This window comes from Lytechinus pictus, chromosome 8, assembly GCF_037042905.1.
Source record: "Lytechinus pictus isolate F3 Inbred chromosome 8, Lp3.0, whole genome shotgun sequence".
Taxonomy (NCBI): domain Eukaryota; kingdom Metazoa; phylum Echinodermata; class Echinoidea; order Temnopleuroida; family Toxopneustidae; genus Lytechinus; species Lytechinus pictus.
This window is the reverse complement of record NC_087252.1, coordinates 28,806,682-28,823,480: the sequence shown is the minus strand read 5'-3', so window position 1 is coordinate 28,823,480 and position 16,799 is coordinate 28,806,682. Positions and strand designations below refer to the sequence as shown.

General features: G+C 36.5%; 2 protein-coding genes across 3 annotated transcripts in view; one reads left to right on the top strand and one right to left on the bottom strand.

Annotated features, from left to right (window-relative positions):
* Window positions 1-683: 683 nt before the first annotated feature.
* Window positions 684-4,705, bottom strand: LOC129266655 (uncharacterized). The gene is made up of 2 exons (XM_054904492.2): window positions 4,084-4,705; window positions 684-1,848 (listed from the first exon to the last, which is right to left on the bottom strand). The coding sequence occupies exons 1-2, from the start codon at window positions 4,575-4,577 to the stop codon at window positions 1,128-1,130; spliced, it is 1,215 nt and encodes a 404-aa protein (XP_054760467.2). The 5' UTR covers window positions 4,578-4,705; the 3' UTR covers window positions 684-1,127.
* A 7,487-nt stretch (window positions 4,706-12,192) lies between these two features.
* Window positions 12,193-16,799, top strand: part of LOC129266570 (tyrosine kinase receptor Cad96Ca-like) — a 29,056-nt gene continuing 24,449 nt past the window's right edge. The window contains exons 1-2 of one of the 2 annotated variants that reach the window (XM_064103893.1): window positions 12,255-12,524; window positions 15,730-15,792. In XM_064103893.1, coding sequence (XP_063959963.1) covers window positions 15,787-15,792 — 6 coding nt within the window. In that variant the 5' untranslated portion in view covers window positions 12,255-12,524; window positions 15,730-15,786. Of the gene's footprint in view, window positions 12,525-15,729; window positions 15,793-16,799 lie in introns of both variants that reach the window. The other variant, XM_064103894.1, reaches the window with a different exon arrangement.

Sequence of the window (16,799 nt, the reverse complement as noted above, 5' to 3'; positions counted from 1 at the left end):
TTGCAGTAACGTTAGATGGCGCTCTTCATGTTTTAAATCTCCCCACAATTTAATTGTTGGTGTTGTCTTACAAAATATGGAGATATACATATATATATTTCTTTTTAATATGAGATAGTCTATTCACATCTTTGTTCAACAAATTATTTTAATTTTATTATCTGCTCTGAACTTAAAAAAATCTTGTTTGGATTTTTTTCATCATGCAATACCGCATTATTATACAGTAAATACAAGTGAAATTAATTTTTTATTTGTATTATGGGTTATGATAATCTTTGTTAAAAAAATGTATATCACAATGTATAATATTCTAGTTGTTATGTTGCTGTATGTACTTCACTTTATTTTGTATATTTTATTTATTACCCTTGCATGTATGAAAAATGTACTATTATCTGAATATAGGCTAAAAAGCTTTAAAAATCCAAAAAAGCTCATGAGGACTGAATTATTTTGTCATTTTTGTTGCTTCAAAAATCGGCACAAATCGCTGTTCCGTAGCCACTAAAATTTTTACTGAATGGAACTTCTCCCCACCGCCCCCATAAAAATAAATCGTACAAATCCATACCACAAAATGAATCAAAAACAGCAAAAGATAATAAAAACTTTTGAAAGAAAAAGTTGGCAGATGGGATTATTTTAAAGAAGAAACTTGATCAAGACGAGTGGTTCCTTTTGGATGATATCGTTTTTAATGATTAATTATGATTTTCCCACAGTCAGGTCTAAACAACAATGATAATAATATTAATAACAAAGATTTCCCTATGAGATTCTTCTTAATTTTCCTCCATGTTCGTCGTTTAGAAAAAAATACTATCATGACTACAGAACGATAATACTTGATAATATAGGCCTTAAAACAAACACCGCACTGCATTTATCATGTTTATACAACACAACTTTCCTGGCTTAAAAGAGCAGCTGTGACCTGTTGTCTTTTGAGAATAAGAAAAGCGTAAAGATAAATGTTATGCAACAATATATTCATTTTTCCGAATGATATGCGTTTCTATATTTTAGTTTCTTTCAACAAAAAGTTCATTTCGAGATTCCGAGATTGTAGTTCCTTCAATCGCAATCTTGATAATTTCATTAAGTTTATCCTGGAAGGAATAGGTCTACTTAGTTAAATAAATTTTAGAAAGATTGACAGCATGGTCATCCCTTGCAATCGGATGAAAAGTAACACTCTTCTCTTCGCCTGGAGGCTTGAATGTCAATTTTCTATTAGCCAGTCCCATCCGTATCTTTTCTGGTGGTATCATGGGCATGAATTGGCCGTATGCTTCAAGCACTTGTTCCATCGTGTCCATGACCCTACGCTCGATCGAATCTCCCATTTCCAAGTAACAATAATTGTCTTTGATGTAGACCATGTTCCCTTCTTTGTAAATCATTGCAAACATCCCCTCTTCAAACATTTTCAGCTTTGGTCGCGGAAGAGCGTTGAAAACGTACGACATCGGCTCCTTGAAGTGTTCCAGATCGCAATCAGTATCGATATCTATTTCCGATATCAATCTCCAGTTGGACGAGTGGGCGTGGTCATCGAGAAGAGCCATGTCAAGGTCACCTTGGCGAATCACGTGATAGCGTTGCAGGTACTTCTGACCAATCAGTTTGAATCTGTAAACGAGAAAAGAGTCTTGGTACACCGGACTGTCTTCACCGAAGTTAAGCGGAATAGGGTAGAACGTCGGATCCGATGCACCAACTTCGACGAGATGACATTGACCTTTGACCTCGGCATCGTGCACAATGTTGGTCACGTGATATCTGTCATGGCCCATGAACTTTCCACCAATCAGATGAACGTTGTATCCCAATGCAGCTAGTAGTCTGTAGTAGAATACACAAGAACCGTGCGTTAGGAAAACAAGTGGAATGCCTCTGGCCGTCTCACCTGCATCACGCGATTCAATATAGCAGCAGTGCTGATTTTGAAAACTACTATAACTCGCACAAGATGTTCAGTGATACTTGGTTACTCTTATTTCCACGTTTTATGAACTAGACCAATACACTTATAGAGATATGATGGCAATTCAACAAATACCCCCAACGTGGCCAAAGTTCTTTGACCTTACATGACCTTTGACCTTGATCATGTGACCTGAAACTCGCACAGGATGTTCAGTGATACTTGATTACTATTATGTCCAAGTTTTATGAACTAGACCAACACACTTTCAAATTTATGGCTGTAATTCAACAAATACCCCAATTTGGCCAAAGTTCATTGACCCTAAATGACCTTTGACCTTGATCATGTGACCTGAAACTTGCACAGGATGTTCAGTAATACTTGATTACTATTATGTCCAAGTTTCATGAATCAGATCCATAAACTTTGAAAGTTATGATGGTAATTCAACAGATACCCCCATTTCGGCCAAAGTTCATTGACCATAAATGACCTTTGACCTTGGTCATGTGATGTGAAACTCATGCAGGATGTTCAGTGATACTTGATTAACCTTATGTATAAGTTTCATGAACTAGGTCCATATATTTTCTAAGTTATGATGACATTTCAAAAACTTAACCTTAGGTTAAGATTTTGATGTTGATTCCCCCAACATGGTCTAAGTTCATTGACCCTAAATGAACTTTGACCTTGGTCATGTGACATGAAACTCAGGCAGGATGTTCAGTAATACTTGATTAACCTTATGGCCAAGTTTCATGAACTAGGTCCATATACTTTCTAAGTTATGCTGTCATTTCAAAAACTTAACCTCAGGTTAAGATTTGGTGTTGACGCCGCCGCCGCCGTCGCCGTCGCCGCCGCCGCCGCCGTCGCCGTCGGAAAAGCGGCGCCTATAGTCTCACTCTGCTATGCAGGTGAGACAAAAAATGACTCACGTGACATCATGGTATCACAACAGGGCGAGCTCTGAGCAATTATAATAGTAAAGATTACCAGCAGGACTTGTGTCACCTGTATAATAGCCCCACTTGTTCTTGTTATAAAAATCAAAGTCCGGAGCCGCGGTACGGTCCCGAAAGGGGAAAGGGGGTGGGGGACAGAAGCTCCCGAAGCCAAAACATAACAAAACGAAAAAAAAAGGGTCGAAAGTCCAAAAGGAAGGGCATTTTGTCTTCCGTAATAGCTTGCCAAGCAGAAAGCGAAGCAAAAACAAATCAAGACAAACACAGGAAAGGTCATCAATGTAAAATGGACAGGTAGAGGACATTTTGTCTCCCGAAAGCTTAATAAGCAAAATGAACAATAATAGTAATGCTTGATAAAAAATAAAACAAATAGGTTCATGATTCACAAATGAAAAGAATTTTGTCCCCGAAAATCTTGACAAGCAAAAACCACATAAAACATACAGCGTTGGTTCTGTGATCAGTTCTTTACGATGTACCTATATATCTATGCGAAAATAAATCCTAAAATCCAGATCGACTGTGAGTGATTACAAGCAAAGGATATGTTTTGAGGGTTCAAATTAAATCCAGAGTTCTGACATTTGCCAGCCGCTGCTGACTTATATCTGTTTACGTACGATAGCTTTATTATTTTACGCAACATTTTGCTCTTTGTGCTTCATTTCTTCTTAATAAGGTTTTGTAATAAATAACCAGACTGTTTGAAATAAAATGATAATTGAAATGAACCGGAGTAGACAAAGCATTGGAGGGGCACAGCATTGTCCACAAACAATAGTGCCCCTCCAATGCTTTGTCTCCTCGGGTCACGGTCAGCCCCTGTGTCCGACGAAGTAATAATAACGGCCAAAATTTACCGAATAATTGGTTGGAATTTACCCAAATTCTGACTGAGTTTGAGTACTAGTTTTGGTTGGACACTAGTTCAGTTAATCCGTAGGCTATTTTGACAAATTTTAAGAGTGTTTTAGACTGAAGTGATAAAAAAAAAACACGATATCTTCATTTTGGAAAAAAAAATGTGTATAACCCCAAGGTAAATAAATTCTTAGCCAATCATTGGTACATACGTATGACCGTCGCAAGCCACCCTAAGGAAAGGAGATCCAGCGATTAGCAGGACTCGATCACCGTACGGTCACCTTACGATAATCGTGGACTGGGCATTTAACCTACCTATTCGTGAATATATTAAGTTCGTAACAGACTCCACCTTGACCTTGAAGCATCGCCTCTTTAATCTCGTTGACAGAAGGAATTTTCCTCTCAGACTGTGGAATAGCATACGTGTTGGTAATATTCTGGAATGGCTGCCGAAAGTGAGTCTTCAGCGTGATTTCCCGAAGTAGTCCGAGGCGATCTTGTTTTAGCTTCGTGTGCGCCGAATGGATGCCGAGTGTGTGCCGAAGGTAATGGGATACCTCCTCGGATGACAGCCGAAGTGATTCTAAGGTAGCTGGTTGTGACTTTTGAGTACATTTTAGTCTCTCATTATTATCTGTCTCGCGATCAACTAGCTTGGAAAGTTTACTGCATGTTCTAGTTGCGTGACATACCTGAGTTAGCTCGGTGATTGTGTTACGGCGTAACTCGGAGAGTGACCATCGTAAACTCGAGGGTGCAGTGGCGGGAAATAAACGCAAACCAACGGACAGCCCGTGGGGAAACATCACGAATACTTCGCCAGTATCTCAGGCATGCACTGATGTTCTATATGCGAAGCACCCAATTCCTATCTGGAATTCGTTGCCGGATGTCTTCTTCAGGATCTGCAGGCCGTATTGAGGCTTCAAACTACGACCTATGCAACAAGATGCATTATATATAAGTAAACAAATCAGTACTATTGTGATATAGCTTGTCAACCATAACAGTGTTAAAATGGGAGTTCACATTGGTGGCCGGATTGGACATGACCCGAATTCCAGAAACTTGAAATTCTATTGAGTTGACTCAGTGGCGTAACTACGGGGGGGGGGGGGCACGGGGTGGGGACACGTACCCCCCATCGGCTGGCAAAAAAAAAAGGGAAAGGAAAAAAGAGGGAGAAAGAAAGAGAAACGGAGTGGGGGGAAAATAAATTAGTGTTTATTTTTATATACTATATTATATTACATAAATATTTTGTTCATAACTTTATGAAAAATAATTTGATTATGGCCTATGTGTTCATTATTTTTTTGTTGCTCACTTTGTCTGTTTATTGAGATATATAATCATGTTGTACTAAAAACACTCTGCCCCCCTGACGAGCAACAACCCATACAAAAGACATATACCTGCCCCCCCTGACAAGCTTAAAAGACATTTTTTTGCCCCCCCCCCCTGACGAGCTTGAAGACCTTTACTGCCCCCCTGATGAGCTTGAAGACCTTTTTTTTTTTTTTTTTTTTTTTTTGCTTGTCAATTTATTTCCTGGTACGACAAAAACCTAAATTTTTTTAATAGAAGACCTTTTTTTTTTTTTTTTTTTTTTTTTTGCTTGTCAATTTTTTTGGCGGCCGATTTTGCCCCCCCTGTGGAAAATCCTAGGTACGCCACTGATCATGTTGTACTAAAAACATACCGTTTTCGAGTTAATATACACCAAATATATTTCCTTGCACTTCGAGTTATTATTATTTAATGAAGTGACATATGCTTCTTTTTCATGACCAAAAGTGATTGCCCCTTTTTAAGTCTGAGTATAACATATTTCCAGTCCTTGCTTTCGTTCGCATTAGTGGATAGATCAGTTCGTAGTTGCTTCTTAGGCAATTTTGGTCAAATGACCTTTCATTTCTTTCTTTAAGATGGGCAGATTTCAAAGCACGATATTACGTATGCATGCCTGACATAGCGGGATGAAGAAATTGAATAGACCAGGTGACTAGAATAGCACATCAATGAACATTCTATAAAGGTATTTGTTGCATTTCTACTTTGAATGCATATCATAGCATGTTGTACAATGTACTGGCAAACTGTGAAATACCACTCGTTCGTGGACGCAAGTAAACAAAAACACAATTCAAAAGAATACATGAATAATCGAGACATCTAAGTAGGTGCTTATCTCATTGAATTTTAAACCAATATGTCACTTTAGTACCAATGACCTTCCTCTGATCATGCGCAGAATCTCCACTTATCATGTTCATGTGTTTTTACGTATAATTCCTACAAAATCAGCATGCACTTGGAGCTCGCATTATATGACTATTGTGAGATAATTTTATGTATGCTCTTCATGAATTTCTAAAAAAATAGTCATAAAAATGTCCCTGTTTGGATTAAAAAAAAATTCAGATCACGCTTCGCGCTCGCATTGTTTGTTTAGTGAGAAAGGTACGTATTATGATTTACAACAATGTGCCAATAATGACCCCACGTTTTTTTTGGTCTGATTATAAAAAAATTCAGCTCGCGCATCGCACTCGCATTATTTTGATCAATGAGATACATTTAATCCGTTTTATGGCACAGTCCTTAAAATTTCTCTATAAGGTCAGTATACCTGGAAATTGAGAGAGCTTTGCTCGCCAACAAGTGACTGAAATTTTTGCTGGTCCCCCCAAATGCCGTGACCCACGGTACGCCACTGAGTTGACCGTCACCCAGCATCCTTTTGCACGAATACCAGGCTCGGAACCAGGGCTCTGTTGCACAAAGCCTAGCGATTAATGTCTAAACGGAATGGCCTATCAAGACCATCGTTGCATGTACATTTTGCTTAGCAGACTGACTGAGAACCAATCAGAACTGTTCTTTTAAAACTAGCGATCAATCACCAACGTTTGTGTTACAGGGATCAAAATATATACATTTTAGATAATTTTGCTGATAAAACGGAAGAAGTAGCCCTGTCCTGAGAGGACATCTCTGCTTTGATCATATTCACTTCCGGAGTCTACGCTCTAACTGTCAAGGATTTAAAATAAATCCAGGTCAGCTGTGAATAGTGACCAGCCGAATGTTAGATTGAGGTTTAAACCTTGTGGATTTGAATATAAATCTAAAAGATTTGAATTTAGATATTTTGAGATTCAAAAGTTAATCCTTAAGATTTAAAACAAATTCAAATTTCGGCTGGTCACTATTAACAGCCGATCTGGCTTCGTGTTAAGTCCTTGACAATTAGAGTATAGCTAAATGAGGATGCGGGATCTACTATTTCGAGGGTGGGGGGCTAGAGCCAGCCTCACATAAACGTTATCATCCCACTCAGCAACGTACAGAGGATCAAAAACGGAGAAAAAGTTTGTCAAAATGCCCTTCATTGCAGAGGACAAACAATCGTTGAATAAAAACAGCAGTTAAGTCCTTGTTTTTTTGGGGGTCAGTTTTGAAATTTAGGACGGTCTGCTGTTCAGGCTTACCAACTTTAGACAAAGACCTCCAACATGTCCAATAGTCGTTCTTGTCATATGACTAGAATTTAACATTATTTTGACTAAGTTTGTTATAGATTGACGTAAAATAGTATGCAGAAACAAAATAATACTTGGCATGAACTATAACTAAGTTGGTTTCTTGAAATTCGATGAAGAAAGGCCGAAAAATCGTCGTTTCTATTCTGGGGAAAATATCTAGCAGATCGATTTTTATTCGGTGACGTAATACCAGGGAAGACAAACGCTTGGGACTCACTGCTGTCATATACGAACCAGTAATGGGATAAGGTGAAATAGAAAGGGTCCCTTGCCATTCCAAAGTGTACAAAGTTGTATTGTATACTTCATAAATCTTTCTCATTCTTTTCTAACACACAAGTGCACACCTTGTAACCATTTCCATTTATTTTTACGTAAGATAAAAGAGCATTGTCGATTAAATGCCTTGCTCACGGGCATATGTGCCGCGGCCGGGGATCGCACCCCGTACTTTCCATGTATAGTCAGGCGCCTCAACACCCCCATCACACTTATCCCGAATCAAGCAGAATTGGCCGGAATGAAAGGACTATTGTTCGACCACCAGTTGGTCATTTAAATCTACTTCGTACACCGTTCGTGAACATGACCAACACTTTCGGGACGGCCAAAAGAAATGACAAAAATATTTCGAATGCACTCAAAATGCAGTCAGAATATTTAGAATGCGCCTAGAATGTCCAAGAATGTAGCACGAATTATGAATCTGACTCCATTGCGGTTCATTTTGAATAGTGTATGATGATTCACCTGGTCAATTTACTGAATTTCAACTCCAGTTTGGTGAATTAATAAGTTCCTCCCCAAAATTTCTAGATTTTTTGAATACTTTATTCTTTTCAGCTTCTGCTTGATTCCTACTGCTTCCGAATAAGTGTGATGGGGGCTTAATCGGTGTCTCATAGCGCCATCTCCGTTGGGATTCTGATCAGGCAGAAGTTTGTGAGCATCCCTTCCTTCCTTCCTGGTTTTCTCCCTCCGCTGCTTTGGGAGATCAGCCCTATGGAGGCTATAGTATCCAAATAAATAATCATCCAGGGTTAAGACAAGGCAAGTCGTAAAGACATGGTTCATGCAGTTTAAACATGGTTATATGCAGGTTCTGAACATGCATCAGTAGATTTCAATCGACACATATGAAGTTTCACGCATCGATATAAAAAAAAAAACAACAAAACAAACGCAAAATCCTAAAATAATGAATAGAGCTCGTTGAATGCTACCACACACAGCTTCAAACTACAGGGAAACTTCTTTGATACAATTAACAATACATGCAAAATGTGATTTAAAATAGCACTTACAACCTGTGCACAGGGAATATATTTGACATCATGATTTTATTATCTAACAAGAAAAAGGTTGCTCGACCTATTCATTTGGGAAATAGATAGGCATTTATGAAGACATCTCCTGACGGGATCGAATTCATCACCTGACACAGTAAGATATTCCTAAGTCTTCCGCAAGTCAAATAGTTCTAAAAGTTTAGTGAAATTCTTCCCCATTTGGGAAAGAAGGAAGTACATTGCTTGCCTTAGAATCAGTATTAAATGGCTAATGATTATGCAACAAACTTTGCATAATATTGGGAATGGCTTGAGTCGAAAGAATATTATTTTTTCTTCATGTTGTAATTAGGCTCGTGAGTCCTGTTGATCTAATATTTAATAGATTTTACAAAGGTTGATCGCATGTTGTGGCGAGCGCAGGTAATACAAACTACGTGGGGAAGTTACCATTATATTCAACTTGAAATTCAAGTTTATTTTTTCCATTTTCATTATCAACATTATAAACAAATGCAAATCAAACATTCATCATAAATATAAACAAATACAAATGAAATATGATAACAATGATTACAAATCAATTACGAGTTCCAAAACATATGTAGAATAGTTTTAACAAAATCTTATATGGAAATAAGGGATCCACTAAAAAGCATTGCTTGTAGAGCGTGGTTCCGCTAAGATAATATATCAAACATTCGAAAATTTGGGACTCATTCGCAAGTGTAGGCGTAAGAAAATACAATAAGTTAAAAAAGATTGAAAAAAATTAACTTGATGCAGAGGTTCCAGGTTCGAGTCCTGATCACATCTCTCGGATGGTGACGTTAGAAATCGGTCCCACACGGAAATAGTCATCTGATTGATGCATGCAGGTCTGAAGAACCCATCAATTTTACACACACACCCACACACACCCACCCTCACACACACGCGCACACACAACCACACACAAACGCACACACTCACCCTCACACACTCCCTCACATACTCTATCCCAAGGAATTACGTGTACACAATTATATTTGAAGAGCGGTGATCTATCTATCCCCTCCCCTGTAAGAACTAGCTGTATCATGTTTTCCATAAGGAAGAGTTATTTGTATGTTAGAAAGGAACGTTTTGAATCAAACAATATTAGAACCTCCGAGATGGTTGTGTTCTTATTTTTTTTTAATGACATTGATTGTAGTTTTGTTGTATGTGATGTTTAGTGTTTAAAGGATAAGTCCAACCTAGCAAAAAGTTGAATTTAATAAATAGAAAAAAATCCAACAAGCATTACAGCGGAAATTTCATCAAAATCGGATGTAAAATAAGAAAGTTAAGACGTTTAAAGTTTGGCTTAATTTCACAAAACAGTTATATGCACATCCTGGTCGGTATGCAAACGAGGGGACTGATGACATCACTCACTCACTATTTCTATTGTATGTTGTTATATGAAATAATATTTTTTTTCTAATTTTCTCCTCATTGCCCTGTGAGACAAAGTTTTATTACTCCCTGAAAGTGTGGTCATTGTTATAACATCTTATGGTTCAGTTAAGTTGGTCCTTAATGTTAATTTGGTAAAAATTGAAATATTGTATAATTCAAACAATAAAAAAAAGAAATAGTGAGTGATGGACACCATCGACTCTCTCATATGTATGTCACTGAGTTGTGCATATAACTGTCTTGTGAAAAATAAGCGAAATTTTTAAAATGTCGTAACTTTCTTATTTCACATCCGATTTCGATGAATTTTTTAATGAGAGTTTGAAAAAAATCGGACAAGTACAATTACAAAGAAAGTTATGGCTGTTTTAAAAATGAGATTACACTATGGAAATAAGGAAAAACATACACACAAAAAAAAAAACAACGCTCGTGTTATATGCCTGGCTACGATTTGTTTTCTTCAAAATTTTGTTTCACACTTCATGTTAAGCCCCCGCAGAAAAAAATTCGCTCGCTTTTATATGCTCGGCTGCGACTATTTCTTCAAACTTCGTTCTACACTCCGTGCTTAGCCCCTGCGAAATTGTTGGCTTATTACGCTATTGTTTTCACATACCCACTTGATTTGACTGATTTTTTGCTTTCCTCTAAGAACAACTTTTAATTTGGGGTGGAGTCCCCCTTTAACTCTTTGTCTAATTTTCAGTCCAGAGATTTTTCTATTATTGTATGTGTGGTTTATCCCTACTTAAGGAGATTTAAAACTAGTCTTATACTTTTACTTATTTATTTATTGGCTTATTTAATAGTTTATTCATTTATTCATTCATTTATTTGTTTTATTTTGGTTTTAATAGTCTTCATTGATCACGATCAGTTCCAAAACAAAAAGATAATCTGATAAATATGTTACAGAAAATATCGCAACATTAATTGCAGTTGAGCAAAAGCATAAACTATAAGTAAAAAAGTCACAGAATATAACATTTTGATGAGCCTGCAACAGGGTAATTACCTAGTCTAAAATAATAATAATAATAATAATGACATGAAAATAGTTTATAGCTGATCAAACGAATAAATGAAACTGAATAAATAAAATAAAGTTTAGTTACGCCCTCTACGGTCATGTTGGCACATTTGATTTTGGGGGTTGCTTTGATATATTTTCCCTTCTTATTCCCCAGTTCTCTTCAATCATACTTGTTTATTTTTGTAACCTACTTTCTTTTGCTGGGGTTGGCTATTCCCCTACTAACAAAATGCAAATTGCGGAAATCATATGATCAGAATTCTATAGCGGCAGCCTTGAATGCCCACAAAGCTTGTCACCTAATCCCCTAAATTGTGAATCGGGCCTGTTCGCTCAAGAGTAGAACACCGAAAATGAATCCAACTTCTGTGGACATAAGCGCTAGGTCACACAAACGAAGCAGACAGTGGAATGATGACACCGATTACACGAACTAAAGTTAAAGGGATGGTCCAGTCTGGAAATATTTATATCTCAATAAAAAGAGCAAAATTCACAGAGCAAAATGCTGAAAAATTTCATCAAAATCGGAAACAAAAAACAAAAAGTTATTGAATTTTACAAATTTGCATTATTCCGGTGAGACAGTTTTTACGCATGTCTTTTTGAATGTTCATTAGGTTGGCTGATGATGTAATATCCCCACTTATTCTTTTGTATTTTATTATGTGAAATTAGGTTTATTCAAAAATTTTCTACCAAGAACTAAAACAACTGGATTGACAACTGATTAAGTGCATTAATTAGTTATTTATTGCGCAAATTATTTCATCATAATGGAGACACATCATTTATACATGTATGACAAAAACGAAACATTTATGATTTCATGTAATAACATAAGAAAAAAAGAAAGTGGGGAAATGACATCATCAGCCCACCTAATGAATATTCATGATGGTGTGCATGTAACCGTTTTCATAAAATATTGATAAACTTAAAAATTCAATAACTTCATTATTTGTTATCCGATTTTGATGACATTTTCAGCATTTTGCTTTGTGAAATTTACTCTATTTATTGAGATACAAATATCTCCAGCCTGGACCATCCCTTTAACCGTCACTAAAAGTGAATATCGAAATATGAGTCAAGGAAATGAGGTGTGACATGGGCATGGGAATCAACAATTCCGGCAAAGTACTTCATTATCCTCCAACAAATTCTATCACACGCAGGACTATACACTGAAAGCCACACAAAAAATATAACTGCGCAATACGATTCGGATTACAAGGATCATCCATTCTTTACTGATTCCTCAAACAACATCATAACCTCGCCAAAATGACTTTAATTCAATGCACGGTTGGTATTGAGTCTCTATAAGTTGTTTTGTAACCTACTGTTCCCGGTGACATCTCCAAACTATGTAGTGCCTTTAACCACCGTCTTGCAAGCCAATCATACTTCTTGTGGAGTTGACAGTTATTCGAGGTAAGTCTCGTTCCATTTTCCATTTAAGTTTATATGGCATTATTAACATAAAATTCAATGGTTTGGGGTGACACATTTGCTATTGAATTGACAAGTATAAGAAAAACAAGAAAATGTATAACATTGTTGTTTGAAGTTCTTGAGGGAATCCACAATTTCTTGAAAGCTTGAATGATATTAGAGATGTAGACAGGAAGTGAGTAAGTAATTAAGCCCAGTATTTTGAATCCATAAGCCTACTCACTGGCGTATAGATGGAGGGGGGCATCCCGCAAAGTCCCACAACCCGAAAAGGAAATGGACAAGGGTGACATATAATAATTACTTAAACCAACACAGTTCCTCATTTTTTTTCAAAATTATATACCTCAACCACGCTTCATTGGTAACAGTAGTGACACTGCCATGATGGTAAAAGCTTTGACTAAATTTAGCCGAAAACATTCATATTAGGGCTAACGATTATTTCCATAATAAAAGTATTATTATGAAACCTCCCTGGCTTATTATATTTCTTAAAGCCCGAGGACATTATCTGGTAATACAGCTAAGAAATAACAATATTATTCTTACTAAGAAATTACAAACGAAGAATTAGGATAAATTTATAAATTATTTATTTCTAAAATTTCATGTAACATAATAAAAGAGTTGGCACAAGGAAAATTAATGTAGATTATAATTTCATATAACCTAAATATCACAGGAAAAATAACATGTAACCATGCCAACCGGATCAAAAAGCGACCGGAGAAGTATCAAACCGGAAACGATTCTTTTCCTTTGTCCTTAGATACTGAATAATCCAATATTAAGGAAGTAATATTATCAAAACTTACGTCTCCTTTCCCCATTACATTATTTATGACTATATTATTTACATTACTTGGAAACATGCTATTAGTTTTTCACTACACTTGAGTGAAAAACAAACTAGCTTGGCAAACAACGGCTCAACAATGCGATGAAAAAGCCTGTCGGAATTCTGATTTTGATTCTGATTATGCACATTTTACTCCTGTTTTCATTAGTGTAAAGCTAAATGAACGTAGTTGCAGTAAAACACTGATTTCGTGAGAAAGTCTGTAAAACCAAGGTAAAGTATTGATATATCATCGTGGATCTAGATCTGGTACAGTTACATAAACTGAACTTTGTGAAATCATAATATCTAGCTAAAAACGATCACACTGAAGATCGCCAACACAGATAGGCACACGTGGGACAGTGTATTATTATTGCTGGAATAAAGACCCGACGGAAGTGACCGAATCCGCGCTTATTTTGCTTATTTCTCAGCAATTACACAATTTCTTCCAGAATCCTTTGGCACATATTTTTTATTCATACAAAAATACACTTTGGTGATCATTATATTAAATTCTGTAAAAAGTCATTTTGAGATCGTTCCCAAAACTGGAATTTACCTTTAATATCCTCTTATGGTCTCTTTGATTGTGGCACCGAAAATTCATGTCCATTTTATGTTTTATCTTCAACAACATGATTATATCAATATATCAATTTTTCCATCTAGATGAAATACAATGATAGCATATCCTGGCTGCATTAATTGAGCGCGAAGATCAGCTATACACTGTAAAATATGTGGTGTTAAAACTGACACCAATTGGTGTTAATAGAGGACCACACCCTGAGGTGTTAAAATAACACCCTAGAGATTGAACATAACACCAAAGAGTGTAAATGTAACAACCATAGGTGTTGTAATAACACCTATAGGTGTAAAACTAACACCACCAATTTAACACCGGTGTAAAATAACTGGTGTGGTCCCCTATGTACACCGGTTAACACCACAGTTTTTGCTGTGTACGATTATACAGACACTGGATCCCAGACCGAAAATATTGAACGTTTTTTTAGAGAAAATGTCACAATCATTAATTACGTTTTAATAACAAAGTTGGCCCTAATGGCGAAAGTGAAATACCGTTTATTCGGCTTGAAACAAAATACACAGCAAAACTGGCAGATTACAACTACAAATATTTAAGAAACTCGCGTTTTCGAGTTTGAGATTTAACAAGGAATACAGAAAAAATGCAAACGAGACACTCCTATTTTAGGACAGGCCTTCAAATCCCAAGATTAACCTTGGCCCAATTCTATCCGCAACTCGGTTTCGAAATTGAAATTTTCAACTCTTCTTGCTCACTGGCCTTTCATATCATATTAGGTAGGCCTATCGCATTCACACTCCTCAGCAAATTTGTAGAATGCACTTCCTGATTCACCACGGTACCTCAGTAATTTAGATAAGTTCAAAGTTTCTTTTAAGAGATGCTTATTCAACACTTAATGATTTTCCAGTGTATACGTACCATTATAAGCAATTTGTTTACAATTGAACCTCTGCATGGACTTTTGAAAATACAGTCATCAGAACTGTTGCACAACACACACACACCCTCACCCACCCTCATACACACACATACACACACACACACACATCCGCCCAGCCCCCCCACACACATATATAATTATATATAAATATATATATATATATATATATATATATATAGTGTGAAAGAAATGGATGAAGAGAACAATGGTAGGCGTAGCTTAAATCAAGGTTCCCAGAGCTATCTACCCTTTGGAAAAATTGGTGATGCCGAAAAAATGTCTCTGCCGGGAATCGAACCCGAGCCCCCAGCTTTGAACGCCGGTGCCTTAACCACTAGACCACAGAGACGGGTTAGTGGCTAGGGCGACCCCGATCCGATTGACCGTCAGATAGACAGATTTTCGACACCATACCAATTATAATTTCCTTTGTCGGGTGAAGGTGGGTTTCGAACAATGACAAGCCGCCATGCTTCAGCTGGATCAAAGTTATTGCTTTGATACAGTACATGTATGGAAGAAAGTATACATACAAATGTGTAAAGTTTTACAAGTACAACAGCTTTGTCAACTCTTTTATTCTCTTCATCCATTTCTTTACAATATTTAAATAAAATTGATCTGTTTACATAGTATTCAAGTAACTGGTGATACAAGTTATAGTTTGAGAGCTTGACATAAAAAGGTACATTGTCAAGCTCTCAAACTATAACTTGTATCACCAGTTACTTGAATACTATGTAAACAGATCAATATAGTTATGTACTCAAATACAAGATATAGAATAATATTGAAACGAGTTGTCATTTTACTTGAAACATTATCCTCCTTTTCACAGTATTACCTACACAAGACTACTACTCCTCCAGATGAACAGAAACCAAAGTTAATTTCAATGCTGGTAAATACCTTGTCTTTCCACACACTTAAGTTTCCCAATCGTTTCTATTGTATTCCACCATCTCGTCTAAGCCATTACCCCCTCTGTTGTTATTTTTTGTTATCTTACTGTAACCTTTCTGTTCTGTACTCAACCCCCTCTGTTGTTATATTTTATTTTGTTATCTTAGTGTAATCCTTCTGTTCTGTACCCTTTGTTACACATTATTTACTTTGTTGTTATTACGATTTTATTTGTATGGTTTTGCTCTATTTTGTTTGTTTCAATGCATTATAGGCCTGATGAAGGCCCCACTGGCCGAATTAAGCTCGCAATAAAAGAGATACTTGGAAGCTACGTCTAGCGTTAATGCTTGATTTATTTACGCCTATACGTAGAACATGACGCGCTGCAATACACGTTGTGCAAAGGGCCCTCTTCCTTTATATATATATATATATATATATATATATAAACCGCTCAAAAAAGTTTGGAAATCTAACTTTGATCGATAATCCCTCCTCGGTTTTAGTGACTATTAGAATAGAACATTTAATTGTCTTTAAAATGATACCCTACATGATATGATTATGTTCCACATGAAGTGGTAATGAGTGAGTTTCTCAGCGGATTATTTTGTTTTCATGCACCTTAACATCAACATTAACATGGAGATCTGTGAAATAACATGGTTTGAGTCGTGGTTTGAAATACTCATGCATGTTTGTTTCTTTGTTTGTTTGTTATGTGTTTGCTTGTGCAGAGGTGTGTTTTATTCCATGTTAATGTTAAGGCACTGCACCTTCATGTGAACCATAATTATATCATGTAGGGTATGATTTTAAAGAGGATTAAATGGTCTTTTGAATGATATCAAATGTGCATTGTGTAAAATTGGGAGTTGGGAGAAATTCCAAACTTTTTTTAGTTTATATATATATATATATATATATATATATACTTATGTTTCATTGCAGACGACAGGTTGGATTGATCAAACAAGTTTATGTCCGCTCCAAGTATTTGGA